This window comes from Phalacrocorax carbo, chromosome 20 (assembly GCF_963921805.1).
Source record: "Phalacrocorax carbo chromosome 20, bPhaCar2.1, whole genome shotgun sequence".
Lineage (NCBI taxonomy): Eukaryota > Metazoa > Chordata > Aves > Suliformes > Phalacrocoracidae > Phalacrocorax > Phalacrocorax carbo.
This window is the reverse complement of record NC_087532.1, coordinates 7,989,217-8,011,253: the sequence shown is the minus strand read 5'-3', so window position 1 is coordinate 8,011,253 and position 22,037 is coordinate 7,989,217. Positions and strand designations below refer to the sequence as shown.

The window sequence follows — 22,037 nt, the reverse complement described above, 5'->3', positions numbered from 1 at the left end:
GGTTCAGCTTCCAGACAGACCATCGTTCATGGAGAAAAACCTCCAGCACTTCGTCTCCGCTCAGACCGTCTTCCCTTTGCAACTTGATAATGAGATATTTTCCATAAGTGGTGGCTCTTTTTAAGCTATCTTTGTGCCTTGTTGCATTACTATGGCTTTTTTTCTAAGGAGGTTCTTACAAGCAGTTGATGTATGCAAACTGGCTGGCAATAGTTGGGTTTCCTCCTGACGGAGAGTGAATTTACACCACTGTAATTATAGCAGCGGCGTGGGAGTGTAGGCAAGCCCGGTTTCCAAATTAAACACTTCTGCTCCTAGAAATGTGTCTTTAAATTTTTTATTATTTTTTTTTTTAAGGAGTGGGAAACCACGTGTGGTCAACTTCATGGTGGGGAATGATTCGGAGGGGGCAGGATTTGGGTGCGTGGATGTTAGGGATGCTCGTGCCTCTGGGTACGTTGGCATGGACCACCCTCCTCTGCCTCCTGATCTGCTAAAAGCTTGCCTCTGCAAGAAAACAACCCGACTCTTTAAAATTGAAAGGCCTTATTTAAACAATGTTATCTCTCTGGTGAAGGGAGAGAGCATATTGAATGGTTATATTTAGTGCCGGGTGTAGGACAAAAGCAGATGCAGAGAGATTTTTAACGCGAGAATGTTAATCACTTATGCCACACTGCCTCGGAGACGTATAGATATAATTTTTTTAAAAATATATGCAACACGCTCGTACTCAGACACCCGTGTACTTGCTGAGGGTGAGGATGGAAATCAAACATCCCTCTTTGATTTGCTTTTTGACCTCTTTCCACCCCAGAAAGCCCATCCCAATGGGGCAAAGCGATGTGACTCTGGGAGCTGGGGCCCTCCCCGAAACGTGCAGCAGAAGGGACGTGCTTTGGCTCTATGGGTGTGCGCACAGCCCCCTGTCTTTCTGCCCCCCCAGAATGGGATGGGGATGGGAAGGAGAGCACTTATAGGCTTGCAAATGGGCTGGTTAACAACCCCAGCAGTGCTCTCCCCCATCGGCAAGCTGCGAGGAAAGCCTACCACATTACCCAGCCTCTATTACCCACCCTCACGGGAGCACTGAATTAAAGGAAATATTTTATGATCCTACGCTTCGTTATGTTTTATTAAAAGCAGAGCATCAGCCTCCCCTGCCACATTCATCAGATCAGAGGCTCTGCTGGGTTTTTTTTTCCCTCCTTCCCAAGCTCTTGCTGCCGTTTTTGTTGTTCCCAAAGCATCCGACTGCTTGGGTTGGCTGTAGGGCCAGTCCAGGGTCTCCTGGCAGAGGAGAGAAACATGCAATAGGGTGAAAAAATGTGGCTGGCTGGTTTATCTAAGGATGTTCTGTATCCAAACTGGCTTGGGGATGTGGAGTCATGCTGCAGAACTAGCTGGTGGATGCAGGAATAAGGGTGGACGTGGGAAACTGGAGTCAGGGGGAGATGTCACCCTATGGAGGGATTTGAGGCACGGATGGAGATGAGCACATCTGCATGAAAAGATGCTTGGAAAAGCCTCCCCGTGGTTTTTGGCTTTGCTCCATCTCAGGGTGGTCGAGCCTGGGCTGGGAGGACCTCCAGGATGTCAGGTTTGGGGGGAAAAGACACCAAAAAACTGCAGAGGTAATGAGCAGGGCTGGGAGTTTGCTATATCAGCCTTCGAGATCAGCGGCAAAAAGCCAGACAAATATTGATAGCTGGGCATATCTGGAAGCAGTTGGGAGAGAGAAAGGTATTAATTAGCAGTTATTTCTCAATGGTGCAGAGATGGATAGGGATTAAGGTAACAACCATGTGCATCCTCTCCGTGAGAGTGGAGAAGTAAAGGTAAATCAGCGTTATGAATCGGTGCTGTAAGAGGGAGATATGTTTTAATCTTATTAGCGGCGCGGCATTACTGCGAGAGCAAAGGGATTATTAATCATGGAACGTAAATCGGGGAGAAGAGGGTAGCTTCAAATTAGCAATCCTGCTTTGTAGAGCGAGCGCTGAGAGGGGTAGCGGAGATGGAGGAGAAAAGGCAGTGGATGGAGGCTCAGTCTGGAAGGAGGTACCAAGGGAAAGGGCAAAAAGCCTTCCCTCCACCCCTCTGTTCTTCCCTCTACCCTTCCATCCATCATCCTTCCACCCCTTCCCTCATCTCTCCCTCCCTCCCTCTACCCCTGTATTCCTCCCTCCCTCCCCCCACATACAACCAGCAGAAGACACCAGCTGCCTCCGGAGTGCTCTCCGTGTGAGCAGAGGGGTTTGCAGTGGTGGAAAAAAAGGAGCAGGGTGGCTTTGGCTGCTTTTTAGCACCCAACTCAGCTAATGATGGTGCTGATCTGGCAGCCCCAGGCTCCCCCGAGGTAACTTTGGGGGTAAAAAGCTGCACATCACACTCTAAACTGGGGGGGGGGGGGAAGTGGATTTTGTAGTGCTTGGGACTTCTGCCCAGCACCAGGCTTTATCTTCCCCTTTCCTCTGCCTGAGGTTGTGCCTTTGGAGAAGTTGTTCAGAAGGAAAATGAAAAAAAAAAAAAAGAAATTATTAATAATAATCCCTTTCCAGTTATACGGTGCAGGAATTGATGGTGCAGGCAGAGATGGCTCAGAGCAGACACCCAGGGAAGGAGGGGAAGAATCGATGGCTGCCTCATTTGTCACCAATCAGAAATATGGGCTAATTTGATTTCCTGCAAATAGAGAAATAAATAAGCAAATTCATCATCTGGGTCACGGTCACCTACTTCTCCTGGGCCACCTTGGAATGGCAAAACCCCACCAGCGCCTCGCCGGGACTATTAACTTAGTGGGAAACTTGGCAGCAGCATCTAAACCTAAATCCTCATCTTCCTTCTTCGGTGAAATTAATTATTTTTCCCCTTTGTGCCCACCCCGAGCCTGTGTATCTGCCGCTAATGCTGGAAGAAGAGAACATTTAGGGAGGGTTGTGGAATTTCACATGGGAAAATTAAAAACTAGGCTTATTTTTCTGAGGAGTAGCATCTCTAATAACCCTGTGCTGGTATTCCAGGATGGGATTTTTGCTGGACCTGTGGTGGGTTTGTAAAGGGTCTTGCTTTCCCCCTTGCAAGTGGGGAAACTGAGGCACAGAGCAGGACTCGCTCCAAAAGGCATCCTTCAAGCAGCTCCTTGCTGCTTCCAGTTCTACTAATTAGCCCTGACTGGGATTATGCTCCAGCCTAGATTAATGCCATGAGCCGTGGTTTCAAATAATTAACTCTCGATGTCCTAATCCTCACCCCGACAGAGGGCAAAGCAGCAGCAAAGCCATCAGCTGCTGCCGGCAGGTCCCTCCCCGGTTCGCCCAAGAAGTGGACTGGGCTCTGCCAGGGGCTCGGCATCTTTTTTCCCAGGTTTCAACATCTGTATCCAATCCATCAGCTTTGGTCTGGGGCTCTAACAAACCAGGCTGGGTAAAAATAATTTGCATTTTTACTCCTGAATTGCATCTCCAGGATGGTTTTTGCTCGGCGGCGCTTTCAGCGCTGGCTGGAGATGAGACCCTTGTTCCCAGGTGAGGTTCTCCATAATGCCCCATGCTCAGGGGCAGCATCCAGATGTTGCATCTACCTGATGCCAACACGGGAGAGATGCCAGAAGGTATCTGACTGATGGGGAAGAGGATGCGTGATACAGAGGATTCCCTGTCGTCTCTCCACCTGGCTGAACACAGTGACTTGAGGGATAGGAGGAACAGTGACAAGTTCCTTGCCCGGCGCAGCAGGCGCGTCTCCTCCGTGACTACCCCACTGTCCCCGGTGCCCTTGCGTAAAAGGTATGAGGCTCTGCAAGTGGAACCGAACCATTGCAAGGATGATGGTTCATCTAGGTTGGAGGTGGTGCTGAGGTTAAGTCGGCCTACGCCTTCTGTCAAAACTAGCTCTGTGTGTTAGGGAGTGTTTGGATTGTCTAGAGCTTAATGATGGTGATGAGAGGGTCAAGTGTTTGTGGGCGAGAGTCAGGGGGAAGGCCAACAAGGCAGGTATCGTGGTGGGAGGCTGTTATAGACCACCCTACCAGGATGAAGAGGCAATAAAATTACTCTGTAAGCAGCTGGGAGAACTCTCACAACTGCTAGCCTGTGTTCTCGTGGAGGACTTCAGCTTACCAGCTGTCTGCTGGAAATACAATACAGCAGAGGGGAAACAGTCTAGGAGGCTCCTGGAGCGGGTGGGAGAGACCTTCCTGACGCAGCTGGTGAGGGAGCCGGCTAGGGAAGGTGCCCACTGGGCCTGTGTTTGAGAACAGAGAAGGACGTGTGGGTGATGTGACGGCTGGAGGCTGTCTTGGGCTCAGCGGTCGTGAAATGACAGAGTTTTCAGTTCTTGGAGAAGTAAGGAGCGGGGCAGCAGAACTGCCACGCTGGAATTCCGGAGGGCAGCCGTTGGCCTGTTTAGGGCAGTGATCGACAGCCCCCTGGGAGGCAGCCCTGATCGGCAAAGGAGTCCAGGAAAGCTGGACATTCTTCAAGAAGGGCATCTTAAAGGTGCAGGAGGAGGCCATCCCCGTGAGCCGAAAGACGAGCTGGCGGGAAGGTGACTGGCGTGGCTGAACAGAGAGAGCTTTGGCTGGAACTCAGGGGAAAAAGGAGAGTTTATGACCTTTGGAAGAAGGGGCAGGCAACATGGGAGGACTACAGGGATGTTGTGAGGTTATACAGGGAGAAAATTAGAAGGGCCAAAGCCCAGCTAGCGCTCGATCTGGCTACTGCTGTAAAAGACGATAAAAAATGTTTCTATAAATACATTAGCAATAAAAGGAGGGCTGAGGAGAATCTCCAGCCTTCATTAGGTGTGGGAGGAAACATAGTGGCAAAGGATGAAGAGAAGGCTGAGGTACTTAAAGACTGAGGCAAAGAAAGCACTAATAGTAAGACCAGTTGTTCTCTGGGTACCCAGCCCCCTCAGCTGGAAGACAGGGAGCAGAATGGAGCCCCCATAATCCAAGGGGAAATGGTGAGCGACCTGCTACAGCACTTAGACACACACAAGTCTGTGGGGCTGGGTGGGATCAACCCAAGGGTACCGAGGAAGCTGGCGGGAGTGCTCACCAAGCCACTTCCCATCATTTTTCAGCAGTCCTGGCTAACTGGAGAGGTCCCAGTTGACCAGAGATTAGCAAATGTGAGACCCATCTACAAGAAGAGCTGGAAGGAGGATCTGGAGAACTGCAGGCCAGTCAGCCTGACCTTGGTGCCAGGGAAGGTTTCAGAGCAGATCATCCTGAGTGCCATCACACAGCACGCACAGGTTAACCATGTGGTCAGGCCCAGCCAGCATGGGTTTAGGAAAGGCAGGTCCTGTTTGACTAACCTGATGTGCTTCTATGACAAGGTGACCTGCCTAGAGGGTGAGGGGAAGGCTGTGGGTGTTGTCTGCTTAGACCTTATTTAAAGCCTTTGACACCATTTCCCACATCATTCTCCTGGAAAAACTGGCTGCTTATGGCTTGGACAGGCATATTCTTCATTGGGTAAAACACTGGCTGCATGGCCGGGCCCAGAGAGTTGTGGTGAAGGGAGCTAAACCCAGTTGGCGGCCGGTCACGAGTGGTGTCCCCAGGGCTCAGTGTTGGGGCCAGTTCTCGTTGATAAAGATATTAAAGATCTGGACGAGGGGATCGAGGGCACCCTCAGTGAGTTTGCAGGTGACACCAAGCTGGGCGGGAGTGTTGATCTGCTGGAGGGCAGGAAGGCTCTGCAGAGGGACCTGGGCAGGCTGCATCGATGGGCCGAGGCCACTTGTGTGAGGTTTAACAAGGCCCAGTGCCGGGTCCTGCCCTTGGGTCACACCAACCCCAGGCAGCGCCCCAGGCCTGGGGCAGAGGGGCTGGGAAGTGCCCGGCGGAGAAGGCCCTGGGGGTGCTGGCTGACAGCCGGCTGGGCATGAGCCAGCAGTGCCCGGGTGGCCAAGGAGGCCACCAGCCCCCGGGCTTGTGTCAGCACTGGTGTGGCCAGCAGGGGCCGGGCAGGGATGGGGCCCCTGTGCTTGGCACTGGGGAGGCCCCACCTCGAATGCTGGGCTCAGGTTTGGGCCCCTCGGGACAAGGAGGGCCTTGAGGGGCTGGAGCATGTCCAGAGAAGGGCAGCGGGGCTGGGGCAGGGTCTGGAGCACAAGTGTGCTGGGGGGCGGCTGAGGGGGCTGGGGGGATTTAGCCTGGAGAAGAGGGGGCTGAGGGGAGCCCTTCTCGCTCTCTGCAGCTGCCTGAGAGGGGCTGGAGTGGGGGGGGGGGTTGGTCCCTGCTCCCAAGGAACAAGCAATAGGACGGCAGGAAAAAGTCTCAAGTTGTGCCAGGAGAAGTTTCTTTTGGATATCAGGAAATATTACTTCACTGAAAGAGTTGCCGAGCACTGGCACAGGCTGCCCAGGGCAGTGGTTGAGTCACTGTCCCTGGAGATATTTAAAAGACGTTTGGATGTGATGCTCAGGGACACAGTTTGGCAGAGAACTAGCAGTGTTAGGTTAATGGTTGGACTCACTGATCTTAAAGGTCTTTTCCAACCTAAACGATTCTATGAATCTTTTCCATGTCAGGTTGGAAAGCTGAGCCTGTTGCTGGAGTAGAGGGTCCGGGCATTTGCTGGTGGGAAAAAAACCCCGTTTCCAATCCTTTGCAGCTCAGGATTACAATATGGTATTGCCTTCTCCTGCCACACTTAACTCAAGGTTAAACCCTATATCTGTACTGGAGGTGGGGGGGCTGGAGATCACCAGACCCTGCCGCCCTTGATTAAAAATAATGCTGCCTGATTAAAAATAATGAAAAAGCAGAGGGAGTGTGAATTTTTAGCCTGCAGACACCCTGGGGAGGCTGCTAAGTTTGCAGGGTACCTGGGCATCCCGGCCCCGAGCGTTAACCCACGCTATGCCCAGGCACTGGGGAGGTATCGTGCTCTATTGCAAGATTTTGGGGGGGATACTGCACTGTCCCACAGGCATTGCATTGAATTTGGTGGCCGGCAATTTCTCCTGCTCTGCAAAAGTGGGACTGTAGGAAAATTTCTCATCCAGTGAGCTCAGAATTTGCTGGTGAAAGACAAGACCCAGCTGTAACTGTCCATGGAAATACGTGAAATTACTGCACTTGGAGGGGTGGTCCACAGTGTGGCATGGGGGAGAGCCGGTAAAGCAATAACGGGGTAAAATAAGAAAGAATTGGTTGGTTTTTTTTTAAGCAGGTCTTGAGGTTCATTAGGCTCTGCGATGAGGTGCTATTAGAAAAAGGAGAGAGCAGGTCTCTCCTGGGAGTTATTAGCAGAAGTGGCATCCAGGAGGGAATTATTGCTCTGCAGTTGAGGCTGGGGTGTGGCAGCAGTTTTGGGTAGAAAGCTTTAAGAAAAATCCAGCTACCATGGAGGAAATCTGCAGGAGAGCGAGAAATCCTGTGGGAACTGGGTTTACTTAACTGGGGAAGGGAGAACTTGGGGCCAGAGGGGAGGGATGAGTACTCAGAGCCAGTGCAACACAGCGTGCTCAGGGATGGGCGGCTTCTCCCACCCGTTGCACCTCATTTTGCCAAAATCTGTTGGCTTTAGCTCATGGGATGGGAATAAAGTTGGGGTGCAGGCAAGCCTGGGTTTAGAGGAATCTGCCTTAAATAGCTGGTGCGGGGTTTTTCAAACAGCATGAATGGCAGGCTGTGCTGCCGGCAATCAGCCCCTATCTGCATATATGCATACATGCAAATGAAAAGCACGATCTTCATTTAAAAACCAGGGCATCTGGGGTTGACCCAGTTGACCCAGGTGTGTTTTGGGCTTCATTTTGGCATCAACAGCTGCTCGAGCAGCAGTGGAGAGGTCAAGAGGTGCCAGCAAAGCCATTGCTCCAGAGCAATGGCGCCACCGGATTTTGGGGGGAATTTCACTCTTCTGGACTCAGTTTCCCTCCTCCATGGGACAAGACATCGTTTAGGACTCTGAAACCCCCAAAAAACACCCAGGATAGCTAAATCCTTAAATAACCAGTAAGTGGGGAAAAAGGAACAAGACTGATGAGCAACATAATGATGACAAACATCCTCCCCTTCCAGCAAACCAAACCCAGCGACCCGTCACAGGTCACGGCCACCAATTTTAGCAGCTATAAACCGCAGCTGGGTGTTTCAGCACTGCGCTAAAGCGTTATATTTTAATGGCAATATCAGTAGTGTGAAGACGCGGTAGTAAAATATACTCCTTCCCCTGCCCCCAGCATCACGAGGAGATGCAGGCATGCTTCGTAAGCTGTTGGCTTTACGGCGATGCGCTGAGCATGCCAGCAGCTGGGGGGGGGAAGGAAATTATAAATAAAACTTTACTGCGCTACAGTAAATGCTACTAAACATACTTCACGTCTGCGTGGCAGCGGGAGATAAATATTCAATCTATAATCTATGTACGTGCCTTCCCAGCCTGTGCAGGGGGGTCTGGTAGCTGCTAATGAAATCCGATATATCAAGAAGCCTTTCAATGCAGCAAGAACAACCCTGCTGATAATCTGCGAGGGGTGGTGAGACCCATCCTCTTCATGTTGACTGCTCTTTTTTGGGGTTGATTTATGGGGTTTTTGGGGTTGGGTGGGTGTTTCTGAAGTGGCTGTTGGTTTTGATTGGGTCTTTGGCCTTTCTCCGTGTGTGTGCATGTAGAGGAATGTTCATCCAGGGGTAACCTCAGTCTTCAGCCTTGCGGGTGTTGAAATATTACCCAAGTGGAAGATATTTCCCATTCATCCCAGTAAGGTAGCCCTAAAATCCTATGGTTCCCAGTTGTCCAGTACCTGTTGCTGAACCTCCTTTTTCTTGCATTCACTCCCAAATTGGCACCTCACCATCTGGAGCATCTCTTGTTTTGTAGTCAATGGGTTTGGTTTTGCAGTGGCTCATGTCTCTCGGGGTGGGCAGGTTGTGGACCTTGGCTTCATGACTGCAGGATCACGTCCCCGACATTGTGTCTCTGAGTTTGTCTCTGGGAAATCGCCTGATTTTTAGGTTGAGGGATCCAGTGAGTGTCCAAATGATGCATCCCAAGTCATCCCAGGTGTTTGTAGCAGGGCGCGAGCTTGTTCCGGCTGAAAGCTCCAGCCGTTTTGCCTCAAAACTTCCATCTTTTTACTGGAATGACTGATTTCCCAAGGATTTCAGGCAAACGCCTTGACGGAGATGTAGTACAAGCACTAACTTGGTGCTGCGAGTAAAAGGAGCTGAGCTAGAAATGGGCTTTCTCATCTTGTGCTCCGATGAGCTGGAACAGCCTTGCCGATGAGCCTTCACTTAGAAAAGGCACAATGAAGACGTTAAAGCGGGTTTTGTTTCGGTCTGTGCCCAAGCCACGTAGCTGATATGGATGACTCTATCCACCATGGATTTGTTTGTTAGGAGACACGCACCAAAGGTGACGACGAGCATGTAAAAAGCTGGTGTTTGCATCTATTTTATTAGCCAGTGCTTGGTGATGGATAGGTCTGGTGCTTGAGTAGCTGACAGAAGGAAACAGGAGAGGGAAAGGTGGAGATGCAGGAAGAAGGAGATGGAGAAGGGGCAGGAGATGAGTACTGGAGCGGGAGGAGACACCACAGCATCCTGACGCTCCCATGACCTGAATCATCCATTGCATTTGCATGCCCAGATTGGCCCAAACTCTCCCTTTTTTGTGTCTGAGGTCATTTACTGTGCCGCAATTGTGCTGATGTACATAAAACCCCACTGAGCCAAAGCATTTGTAACATGTTTGTAGCCCAGCATGATCCATATTGAGCCTCGCTCTTCATTTCTCTGCAGCCTGCAGTGTTGCCGCACCATACCAGGGCTTAGCTATAGGCACTGGTATATAAGAGCTGCCCTTAAGAATGTAAAATTTACTGTAGTGTTCATAATGAGGACAAAACTGGTCTAAAAATTGATTTTTCTTAAGATCTATTGACATAACTCTTTCGGAAGCCCTTATGTGATTGCATGGTGTTGAAGATGCTCTCAGTGATGCTAAGACGGCTGCTTGCAAGTGATGTTGGGTACCATGGCACAGCACAAAATTAGGCTTTATTTATTTTTGGTTTTGGCTAGGATTTTTTCTTTCCAGGAGAAATCCATTATTTAAGGAAAAAAGCAAAGCTGTGGGCAGTGTTCAGAAGTCCCGTCTCAAGTGGGTTTTGTCACCAGCATTGAAGTCGTCGGAAACTGGTTTTGGTTTTTGCATTACACACCCCAAAACAAAGCAAAAAGCTTTGAATTGGGACGTGGTGAGAAATTTTGACCAGTAAAGCTTAAAACTCCCATCATTTTGTAGAGTTTTGACAGATTTTGATCATTAAATCCGAACTGCAGCAGACCCCTGAGGGTCTGGCTGTCCCCAGCTGCCCCAATGAAGTGGTTTTCTCAGTTAATCTTGGTTTAAAAGGGGTCGAAAGGCCAAACCGGCCACGCTCGATCAATGTGTTGATTAAAAGTATTGATTTACATTACAAAGAGCTAACAAGGCACAAGGTGCATCCATAGGATCTGTCATGTTCAACACACCTATTGCATCCTATTTAGCTAGAGAAAAACGTGCCAAAGCATATTCTGTACATGCTCGCTGTATATTCTATACACCTCTCCCTGTCTCTGCAATTCCAAAGGACTGAGGGGCTGGTTTGGTCCAGCAACCCCCATACAGAATAATTAGAGGTACAGCTGCAAAGTGTTTCCTCCCACTTATGCAAATGGATGAGGTAAGAGGCATCTAATTAAATGTTTGTACTTTAATACACCGCGGTGTGAAGGAAGATGAATTTTAATTACCAGCTCTTAATTGTTTGGTCGGCCTGTTAATATCCTATTTACACAGTATTAATACAATTTGCTCTCTGCCAGCAGGGCTCTTCCTCGTCATGGGTGATGCCGGGTTTCGTGGTTTTATTTCATGGAACAGCCCCATTTTGCAAAAGCTAGCCCAATTTTGGGGTGGGCAGCGGTGGGTTTGGGGTTGCTCAGCCCTGCTGGTGCTCAGCTTTTTGTTTTCTGGAGGAAAGGCTGGAAATTCAAGCAAAACTCAAGCAGTTCATGCCTTTAGAAACACAAGCGGGCTCCCTCCAAACCATTTTTTTCCTATGCAAAAGGATCGTCTCCTTCGGAAGCACGATGCCGGCTCCATCTGTCACATCCCATTCCATTCGCTGCTGCTAAACCTGTCTTAAAACACTCCTCCATTTAAAAAAAAAAAAAAAATCAGTGCAGCAGCTTTCCAGGAGGAAAAACTCAAGATTCAGCAAAATTTGGCCACTCCGGATTGGGACAGATGTGAATCCTTCACCGGTTCTTGCCCCTTGCAACCCTCCTGGGTTAGCAAGGAGAGGCAGCAACACATTATAATTGTAAATTGTCCTGGAATATCATAAATAAGGCACCGCCAGAGCTGGGGATGGAGGGAGAAGGTATTTGCTGTGCTCACAGGAACGGGAGCAACTGCCGGCGTTTAATCTTTAATGAACAAGATGTTGCAAAGTGCTGCAAGTCAAAGTGCGTTTGCTTAATGCTCCTCAGCCCCAGCGTGCGGCGGGTGCCATCCGTGTCCCGGGGCTTCGCGCACGGCCGTGAACCCTTGCACACTGGTGATCTCCCCTTGTGCAAACCATCATCTTCCTCCGGCGGAGAACAGGGAGCAGGATCGTTCCCCACTTTGTTTCGGGGATGATTTGCAAGCCTTTGGCACCCCAGCTGGCACTTTTGCAAGGGACAAGGTGCCGCCTCAAGCAGCAAATGCCTTAAATCCTCGAAAATGATGAAGATCAGCCCTGTGCTGATTAGGGGGATCCTGGTCCCTTTTTCTCCTCTCCCTCCTTGCACCCCAAAATACCATCCTAGCCCCGGCTTGGAAAAGCGAGTGCCGGAAGGCAGTAGAGGAACTGGTGTGAATTATGTATGAGCCCCGCTAATCACGGGCTGATTAAAATGATGATGTGTTAATATTATCTCTCCCCGGCGCCTCTGCCGAGGGGGACGTGTTGGCACCTGAAGGATGGGGGGGACACAGTGGGGGCAGATGGGACAGCTGCGTCCCCACGTGTCCTCTCCTCCGGCTCCATCCTGATGCTCTGATCCCTGGAAACGCCGTTTGACTGTCCCCCAAATGCAAGGACGGCGACAGGTTGAGCCTCGGATGTGTCCCAGAGGCGCAAAGCCCGGCATCGGTTAGCTTTTTGGAGCGTGCTGGGGGGTGAGAAATCGGGGAACAGGAGTGCTGGTTGATATTAATAAATTAATGTTTAATTTAGATGTAGCTTTAAAAATACCAGGCAAGTGGAGAAGGCATGGAGGGGTTGCTTTGTGGTGCTGGGACTTGCTGAAAGGCTTCATCACCCCGAGGTTTTCAAGGGCAGCCAGGGATGCTGCGGTGGGTTGCCCTTGGGTGGCTGCCACCCCCCCACCCAGCCGCTCTCTCTTCAGCCCTACAGGGGGCACCTCAGCCGTTCCGGGGGGTTCAGCCACATGTGCTGCATCCTGAGAGATTTCCATGGAGTGATTCATTGCTCTCGCGTGCAAAAATCCTTGGTGGGGTGCTCAAACGGGGCAGAAACGGGGCTTTCCGCCAGCGTCTCGGTGGAAGCACCCAGCCGCGTCCTCCGCTTGCACGGCCGGGGTGAAACCTGCCTCCTCCCTCGCAGCTATTTTGTAATTGAAAGCACTGAGCATGTTACAATGTGCTCCTTTTATTAATGTGTCACTCCTGATTTAAAAGGACATTTCATTTCTCTCTCCCTTCCCCCTCCCTTTTTTTTTTTTCCTTCCTTAAACTGGATGTCGCAAGAATTCCCACTGCTCGCTAGCAAAAATACTCTTTTTCTCTCCAGGGATGCGATCTAATCAGAGGGCTGAATTTCCATAGGTCAGAATCTAATCAGAGGGTGGCCCGGCGCAGCTTTCGCTATGAAATACGTCTTATTTAAAAAGAGCAAAGGGGAAGGAGAGGAGCCTCGGGGTTCAGAGCTGCCTTTGGGAGGCTGTTAACACGGAGGATGATGGAGATGTTGGGCTGGGCTCCTTCTTTGGAGGTGCAAACCTGATGTTCAGCCCTGTTATAATAGTCCTTAAAATTTAGCAATACCTGTCACTGCTGGTTTCTTCTCCCCAGTAAATCCAAAAAAGGGACCAAACTGGGGATTTCTGAGGACCGGTAACACTTCACCATCCTCCGCTGTCGGATAGCAAAGGGAAGGGGGGGGCGAGGGATGAGTTTCACATCAACCACAGCAAAACAGCAGGTTTTGGACAGCTCCATCTGGATTCCTGCTTTACTTTATGGTGCTTGGCTTTATTTTCCCTGCTTTTCCCCCTCTGCTACGCACATCCTGAGCATTTTGGGGGCTGGCTTCTCCAGGGACCATGCATCTGTTTCTCTCTGCTCTCCCTCTCACTCGTGCTCTTTCCCTCCTTCTTTTCCCTGTCTTCTGGTGTGATTTTGCTCTGAATTTGGGCAGCTGATGCTCTTCGAGTGGGGGGATTTTCACTTTCCCTCCCCCTCCAGGCACTGCTGGGAGTCCAGCATCAGCCCTCTGTGGGGTCCCCATCCCCCCAACACCAGTGCAATAAATCACGGAGGCTCCAGAGCTTCGGCTTTACCATACAGGAGCTGCTCTGGAGGACAAGTGCAGGAGCACCCCGTGGTTAGACTCCACTATTTTTAAGGAGCAGATGTTCCCCCAGCACAGCTGAGCCTGAATTACCGGGCGTAGAGGTGGGAGCTGGTGGGCTGCAGCCCTGTTGCCATGTCAAAGTGGTTTTGCAGCACGTAGAAGGAGCAGAGCCAAAATAAAGCCCCTGATTTGGCTTTTTTGAGCTGTCTGGAAGAGGCAGCTTGGGGATGTGCTTGTGGGGGGATTTGCTCGGGTAAATGCTTGTGCCAAAGCATTTGCTGCACATGGGTGCAGGTGAGTGGCTGGGGCCACGCCAAGCTTGGCCATTTTTGACTTTAAAAAGCCACCAACCATCAGGAGATGGTCTAAGCACCACCAGAATCCCCGGCTGGACTGGGATGGGGTTGCTGCAGAGGGGCACAGGGTCTGAAACGCAGTGCCATGGGAAGAGGGATGGAAAACCATTCAGAGATGCTGCAGTTACAAGCCGGCAGCTCCTGTATCTCAGTAATTCACAGGCACGAGGGAAAAAGCAATCTTAGCTCTGGCTTTGTCACCCGTCGGTTCTGTTGCTGGCTTTATTTAATCACCCTGTTGATCCATGCCAGGGGCAGCAGGGAGATGTAATCTCGCCCGGTGGCTCCCAACGCTGGTTGATGAAGAGGCAGAGCTTTTCCGCACACGTGGAGGCTCCATCCCCAGCGCGCATCCGTCCCCGATTTCCTTCGGGCAGATGCCACCGTGCTGCAAGACGTTTGCTCTTCCCCCTCCCTTTGCTTTTGTGCCTGTTGCTCATCTCGCTTCTGGAAATGTCAAAAGCAAAGCAGGGGGAATTGGGGCACCCGCTGTGAGACCTTGCCTGACCTTCCTCGCATCCTTCCTCCTCCTCCTCCCCCTCTCATCACTGCCTCTCTATAACCGCAAAGCCCCGAATTCGAGGGGACCGCATGCTGCATTGGCAGCCGCAAGGAATTAATCCCCGCTTTACCGTGCTAAAATAAACCCTGTCCAGGCAAGGAGAGAGGCTGGAAAGAAGCCGACCCCGAATGAGCGTGGCTGCTGGTGAGGATTTGGGTTGCTGGCGGCAAGGAGGGAGGCGAAAGGCTGGGGTTGCAAAGGTGCAATGTTAAAACCCAATTGCTGTGCACCGTTTCAGGGCTGAAAGCAGCCCGTAGTTTAGCCCCCATCCCTGCTGGGCGCTGCTGCCTCCCATGCGCCCGCTGTGCCCTGCTGCAAAGCGCTCGCCGGCATTCACCCCCACCAAAAAAATAATCCACTCGGTTCCAAATTTCCTTGCAGCCTGTTGATTGCAGCAGCAAACCCGCTTTTGCAGCCCACCCCTAAAAAAGCAGCACAAAGAGGGTTTCTTGAAGCTTACAACCCCTTGCTCAATATGCTGGGCCACGCTGCCTTGCTGTTGCAGCGGGCACGTGTGCGTGCAGCGTGCTCTCCCGCAGGTCGTGGTTGAGATTTATTGCAAAAACACCGGCAACTTGTTTTACAAGTGATGCGAGCCTTGAATTGCTGGCTGCGGGACATATAAAATCACTTTTCCCTCTTTCAGGGGATCTTCTGCAAAGGAGTCTCAGTTTCTGCAGCCCTGTTTCCAAACCTGCTCCCATTTTGCAGGTGCTCTGGGGTTTTTCAGCATTGCTTTTCCACCTGAAGCAAGAAATAATTCTAAAAAAAATGGATTTTTGCAGTGGGTTAAGGGCTGTTTTGGGGTGCCCTGGTTGCAGAGGTGTCAAACGGGTGCAGTCAGGGCAAGGATGCTAAAGAAAGGCTTGGATCTGCCGGGCTGTCAATCTGGCATCTTCCAGCAGCTGGAGGAAACAGAGAAAATAAAATAGAAATGTAATTGCCTGCCCTCCTGACCCTGGCTGCTTCATGCTCCTGCGATAGTTTTGCAGCAAGTCGAGGGGAAACCAGGAGAAAACAGCCAGATGCAGCTGCCTGTGCCCTGATTTTCCCCATTACAAGGACAAATCCTGCATCCAGCTATGGGGGAGATGGGGAAGAAGCAGGCTGTCAGCAAAGGCTGGGCTGTAAAACCACAGGCTGGGCTTTGAACATCCTCCGATTAATCTGTCGGGCCTGTTCCTGGGAGAAATGAGTAATTTAGAGGGTTTTAAAGCAAGCCTGCGTGGAGGAACTTGGTCTGCAATGGGGAGACAACCAATGTGGGGCAGACAGTGGAGGCAAAGTCAAAGACGATGTCTTGGTAAAAAGGATGGGCTTCAGTTTGCAGGTGGGAAAGGCGGCCGGTGGGCTCGGGGCTTTGTGTGTGGGTCAAGGCGAGCCTCAAAATCTGGGTGCCAGGGGTTTATTTGGATACACGTGGGCAGTTTTGCCAAGCTGGGGAGAGAGAAGCAGCGAAACAGTCAGTCCTTGTGTTTTAGTGCCATTAGCTGGTAAATAAGGTCAGGAAGGATTTTCCCCAGCTGGTGCTTTTTTGGTGCGTTGGGAGCAGCCAAAGTTCATCGCTGCAAGGGGGCAAGATGCCACACTGATGGGCTTGCCCATGGGTTATCCGTATACGGGACGGAGCCGGTGTTTGCTCCCCATAGCTGAGCTAGTAATACCATAAAACCACTTGAGAACAGTATTTTAACCCCTGACCCATCCTTCCCTGGTAGCTCACTCCCCTTTTTCTCCTTTTTTTTGAACTTTTCCAGCCTACCTGACGGTCAGCATCGAGCCGCTGCCTCCCGTGGTGGTGGGAGATGCCGTCACCCTGAAATGCAACTTCAAGACAGATGGGAAGATGCGGGAGATCGTCTGGTACCGGGTAAGCGGCGCCGGTGCCTCTTCCCTGCCCTTGGGGTCGGGGACATGAAGCCACCCAGCTGCTTTGCTCCTGTACAACAGAAGGTCAAGGCTGGATGGTGGAGAGAAAGGCAGACGGCGCTCTCGCTGATGGGAATATCGATTCAGCGAAGCAGGCAGGCAGGCAGGCTGGCCTTTGAAAACCTGGCAGGGGGAGAGACGTAAAACTGCTTTGCAATCATCCTGAGGGCTCCGTGAGGCTTTCTGCAGGTGTTTTGTTATGTTTTCCATGTGGGTTTGGGGTTGGCAGGCTCAGTTTGGTGCTGGGGGCTTTGCACCGAGGGTTGGTGCCGGATGAGGTTTGGGAGGTGGGGGCTTGGATCAGCACCACTGTGCAAAGAGGATTTTCATGTCGGGTGTAGATTATGCAAAAAAGAGGGTGGTTTTCGTGCTGTGGAGAAAATTATGCAAAATTGAGGGTGTTCAGGGCTTGGGGAGCCTCCCCCAAAAACCTTTTCCCTTCCGGTCCCTGTCCCCAGGATACCCAGGGATGTGGGATGCTGATCTGGAGCAAAACAAGATTTATAGCATCTGATTTTATTTGGGGAGGGGGCATTTGGAGGCCATAGCTTTCCCCGCCACCAGCACCGAGCCTGGATCCAGCCTCAGGTATAACGGTCCAGAGCAGTATTTTTGTCTTTCTCCGGGGAATCTCAGGATAAACTGCCAAACAGAAATAAAACCCCCACAGCGGTTTGATCAGAGAAAACTTAGAAGTATTGCAGGACAGGAAAAACTCTGCTCTTCGCATGCACGTTTGCTCGCAGAGGAGGTGGAGAAAGAGCTACCTGGGCTGGTGGCGGCAGGTGAAGTGCCCACCCTTCGCCAGAGGGTAGTTTTTCTTGATTTTACTATCTTGTTTCTGCTCCCTGGACAAGGGGGATCTCTGCCTTAGAGCTCTTCTTTGCATCCAGGCAGGTTTATAAATAGGAAAAGGTGCTCTCTGGACTGACGTATATTCAGGTGCTGGAGCGTGGTGCGTGCACAGGAGTATTTCCATTGAGTCTTGGCTGCTGCTTGCTATAAATACGTGCATTTAAGTGTGCAGGGGATGCAAGCAGAGAAATATCAAAAGATAAACCAAAAACTGCCCTGAACCCTAAATTGCAGCTTGCAATTGGCTTTGTCTCCCCCTTATTTTGGGGAGGAGGCTTTTCGCATGGTGCTCCTTCTGCTGGCGCTGCCGTCTCCACCAGGTTTTTCCTTCCCTTTTCCACTCAGTAATATTGGATTAACCCACTTTCTCGTGAGCTGGGGCTGGATTTGCATAATCCCCCCCTGCACGGAGGGACGCTGGAGCCCTCTGCAAGAGGATGACGCGCTGGGGCGGCCGAGCAAATTACACTCCGAGAAACCACAGAGACAGTGGGAGGGGAAAAAAATAACCCAGCTTTTATTTTTATCACTGCAAATCCCCCTTTCTTCCAGGTTTTTTACCCCCCCCCCTTTCCCTTTTTCTCCTTTCCCAGGGAGCTTCCTACATTCAGAAAGTTGGGTTTTTCATAGGACATCTCGGGATCTCCCAAATTCCCTCCTGATTTTAGGGGGGTTTGCCCCTTTTTTCCCGCCAGCTTGTTTCGCTCATGGCTGTTTGCAGCCGCCAAACGCCCAGTCGCATCTCCCCTGTGCGGGAGGTGACCGGTGGTCCCGGGCAGGCCAGGATGGAGATGCTGGGGCCGTGCAGTTACGCTTATACCATTCGTAAATCACCCTGACAGCATCTTTGTGCGCGGCTCCGGAGCAGTGGAGCGGGTGGTTGTTGGGACTTGCTGGGGCTCCAGTTTCCCTTGGTTTATTTTATAGGGAGCAGAGCGAGCTCATTGAGTTTAAGGATGCAGAACTGCTCCGGGGTGCAGGTCAAGTTGTAGCGGGGAGGGAAGGCAAAAGAAGGGGAGTGTGGCAGCAAACTCGGCAGCAGTTTGGTGTAGGGCATAGGGAGGGTGTGTAACCCACCAGGGTGCATGCGTAACCTATGGGGTGGGTGCGTGACCCTTCAGGAACATGCATGAATAACCCATGGGGTGCGTGCAAGACTTATCCGGAGCGTGCGTAACCTGTTGGGGTGCAGGGTGGGTGCAAAACCCATGGGGTTTGTGCATAACCCATGGGGTGCGTGTGCAACTCGTCGGGAGCGTGCATAACCCGTTGGGGTGTGTGTACGCCAAGGCTGAAGGCTGCAAGGCATAAAGGGGCTTCTTAGCACGGGTGAGGCAGGTGAAAACCCCACCGAGAAGCACCGCGCTGCAAACCAGCACCCCCCAGAGCCCCTCTCCAGCTCCCGGGGAGCCCCACGGCTGAGGGACAGCGAGCAGGGGTGGCAGCAAGAAGCAATGTTTTTCTGCTGTCAGAAAACCCCTCAGCACGAGCCGCTGCTCCAGGTCGCTTGAAATGTAGAAGACTCGAGGAGATCTGGGATGAGCAAAGGGGCTTTTTCACGGCGTAAACAGGAACATATACCATCTGCAGAGGTGTTAATTAACATCCAACTTCCCCCTCTGCAGCAAATTCATCTCCAGAAGGTGTGATTTGCCCAAGAATATGTGCAAACATGGGTCCGAACCCCTTGCACGTTAGGCGAGTGCCCAAAACCCCTTGCAGGAGACGAGCGTGGTGGCATCCTTGCAAACGAGCTTGTAATGAGTCCGGGAAGACACAGAGCTGTCAAGCTGTTAGCTGGCTCCCATCACAGGCGTCTCGGGGGTCGCGCTTGAGACCTGATTAGTATGGTCACTGCCACGCCACAGCAAGGGATGGGGAGCGAGAAAATTACTTTTTGCAGCAGTGCAGAGCTCTTAAAAAAAATAATACAGAAGCAGGAGAGGGAGGGAAAATCCTCTGAGTCTCTGTGCTGGCTCTGTACACACATCTGGCAGCGGCAGGGGAAGCAGCAGCCGGCAGCAGCCAGGCTGTACACACAGCCGGGGGCTCGGATGAGATGATGGTAATTGCAAAAAAGTGTTTTGCAGATTTTTGGTGGCAGGCGAGGGCCGGGCATGATTCCCCGGTGGAGAGCAGTGCTCCCACGCTCGCCGTCCCTCTGCCTGGCGGGGACCAGGGGCTTGGCCTGGGGAGGTAGAGCAGCGAGCACCGGGGATGGAGGGGAGCCCTCGGTTCCAGCGGGAGTTGCTCTGCCTCGGTTAATTAGAGTTTGGTGCTCAGTCTAATTAGCAAGGAGAATAGCTCAGAGTCAGGACTGGCATTGCTCTCCGTAGCACCCATGGTATATGGACATTGCTCTCTGTAGCACCCGTGGTGCACAGGCATTGCTCTCCGTAGCACCCATGGTATACGGACATTGCTCTCTGTAGCACCCGTGGTGCACAGGCATTGCTCTCCGTAGCACCCATGGTATACGGACATTGCTCTCTGTAGCACCCGTGGTGCACAGGCATTGCTCTCCATAGTCCCCGTGGTGCACAGGCATTGCTCTCCGTAGCACCCGTGGTGCACAGGCATTGCTCTCCGTAGCACCCATGGTGCACAGGCATTGCTCTCCATAGCACCCATGGTGCACAGGCATTGCTCTCCGTAGCACCCGTGTTGCACAGGCATTGCTCTCTGTAGCACCCATGGTGCACAGGCATTGCTCTCCGTAGCACCCGTGTTGCACAGGCATTGCTCTCCGTAGCACCCGTGGTGCACAGGCATTGCTCTCCGTAGCACCCGTGTTGCACAGGCATTGCTCTCCGTAGCACCCGTGTTGCACAGGCATTGCTCTCTGTAGCACCCATGGTGCACAGGCATTGCTCTCCGTAGCACCCGTGTTGCACAGGCATTGCTCTCCGTAGCACCCATGGTGCACAGGCATTGCTCTCCGTAGCACCCGTGTTGCACAGGCATTGCTCTCCGTAGCACCCATGGTGCACAGGCATTGCTCTCCGTAGCACCCGTGTTGCACAGGCATTGCTCTCTGTAGCACCCATGGTGCACAGGCATTGCTCTCCGTAGCACCCGTGTTGCACAGGCATTGCTCTCCGTAGCACCCGTGTTGCACAGGCATTGCTCTCCGTAGCACCCATGTTGCACAGGCATTGCTCTCTGTAGCACCCATGGTGCACAGGCATTGCTCTCCATAGCACCCGTGTTGCACAGGCATTGCTCTCCGTAGCACCCGTGGTGCGCAGGCATTGCTCTCCACAGCACCCATGTTGCACAGGCATTGCTCTCCGTAGCACCCGTGGTGCGCAGGCATTGCTCTCCGTAGCACCCATGGTGCACAGGCATTGCTCTCCACAGCACCCATGTTGCACAGGCATTGCTCTCCGTAGCACCCGTGGTGCGCAGGCATTGCTCTCCGTAGCACCCATGGTGCACAGGCATTGCTCTCCGTAGCACCCGTGGTGCGCAGGCATTGCTCTCCATAGCACCCGTGTTGCACAGGCATTGCTCTCCGTAGCACCCATGGTGCACAGGCATTGCTCTCCGTAGCACCCATGGTGCACAGGCATTGCTCTCCGTAGCACCCGTGGTGCGCAGGCATTGCTCTCCGTAGCACCCATGGTGCACAGGCATTGCTCTCCGTAGCACCCATGGTGCACAGGCATTGCTCTCCGTAGCACCCATGGTGCACAGGCATTGCTCTCCACAGCACCCATGTTGCACAGGCATTGCTCTCCGTAGCACCCATGGTGCACAGGCATTGCTCTCCGTAGCACCTATGGTATATGGACATTGCTCTCTGTAGCACCCGTGGTGCACAGGCATTGCTCTCCGTAGCACCCATGGTATACGGACATTGCTCTCTGTAGCACCCGTGGTGCACAGGCATTGCTCTCCGTAGCACCCATGGTATACGGACATTGCTCTCTGTAGCACCCGTGGTGCACAGGCATTGCTCTCCATAGTCCCCGTGGTGCACAGGCATTGCTCTCCGTAGCACCCGTGGTGCACAGGCATTGCTCTCCGTAGCACCCATGGTGCACAGGCATTGCTCTCCATAGCACCCATGGTGCACAGGCATTGCTCTCCGTAGCACCCGTGTTGCACAGGCATTGCTCTCTGTAGCACCCATGGTGCACAGGCATTGCTCTCCACAGCACCCATGTTGCACAGGCATTGCTCTCCGTAGCACCCGTGGTGCACAGGCATTGCTCTCCGTAGCACCCATGTTGCACAGGCATTGCTCTCCGTAGCACCCGTGTTGCACAGGCATTGCTCTCTGTAGCACCCATGGTGCACAGGCATTGCTCTCTGTAGCACCCATGGTGCACAGGCATTGCTCTCCGTAGCACCCATGGTGCACAGGCATTGCTCTCCGTAGCACCCGTGTTGCACAGGCATTGCTCTCCGTAGCACCCATGGTGCACAGGCATTGCTCTCCGTAGCACCCGTGTTGCACAGGCATTGCTCTCTGTAGCACCCATGGTGCACAGGCATTGCTCTCCGTAGCACCCGTGTTGCACAGGCATTGCTCTCCGTAGCACCCGTGTTGCACAGGCATTGCTCTCCGTAGCACCCATGTTGCACAGGCATTGCTCTCTGTAGCACCCATGGTGCACAGGCATTGCTCTCCATAGCACCCGTGTTGCACAGGCATTGCTCTCCGTAGCACCCATGGTGCACAGGCATTGCTCTCCGTAGCACCCATGGTGCACAGGCATTGCTCTCCA

At 52.3% G+C, this 22,037-nt stretch overlaps 1 protein-coding gene across 1 annotated transcript in view; it reads left to right on the top strand.

The window, feature by feature from the left end:
- IGSF21 (immunoglobin superfamily member 21) overlaps nt 1-22,037 on the top strand; it is a 45,454-nt gene that overhangs the window by 8,086 nt on the left and 15,331 nt on the right. The window contains exon 2 of the mRNA XM_064470037.1: nt 16,278-16,390. Coding sequence (XP_064326107.1) covers nt 16,278-16,390 — 113 coding nt within the window. The remainder of the gene's footprint in view (nt 1-16,277; nt 16,391-22,037) is intronic.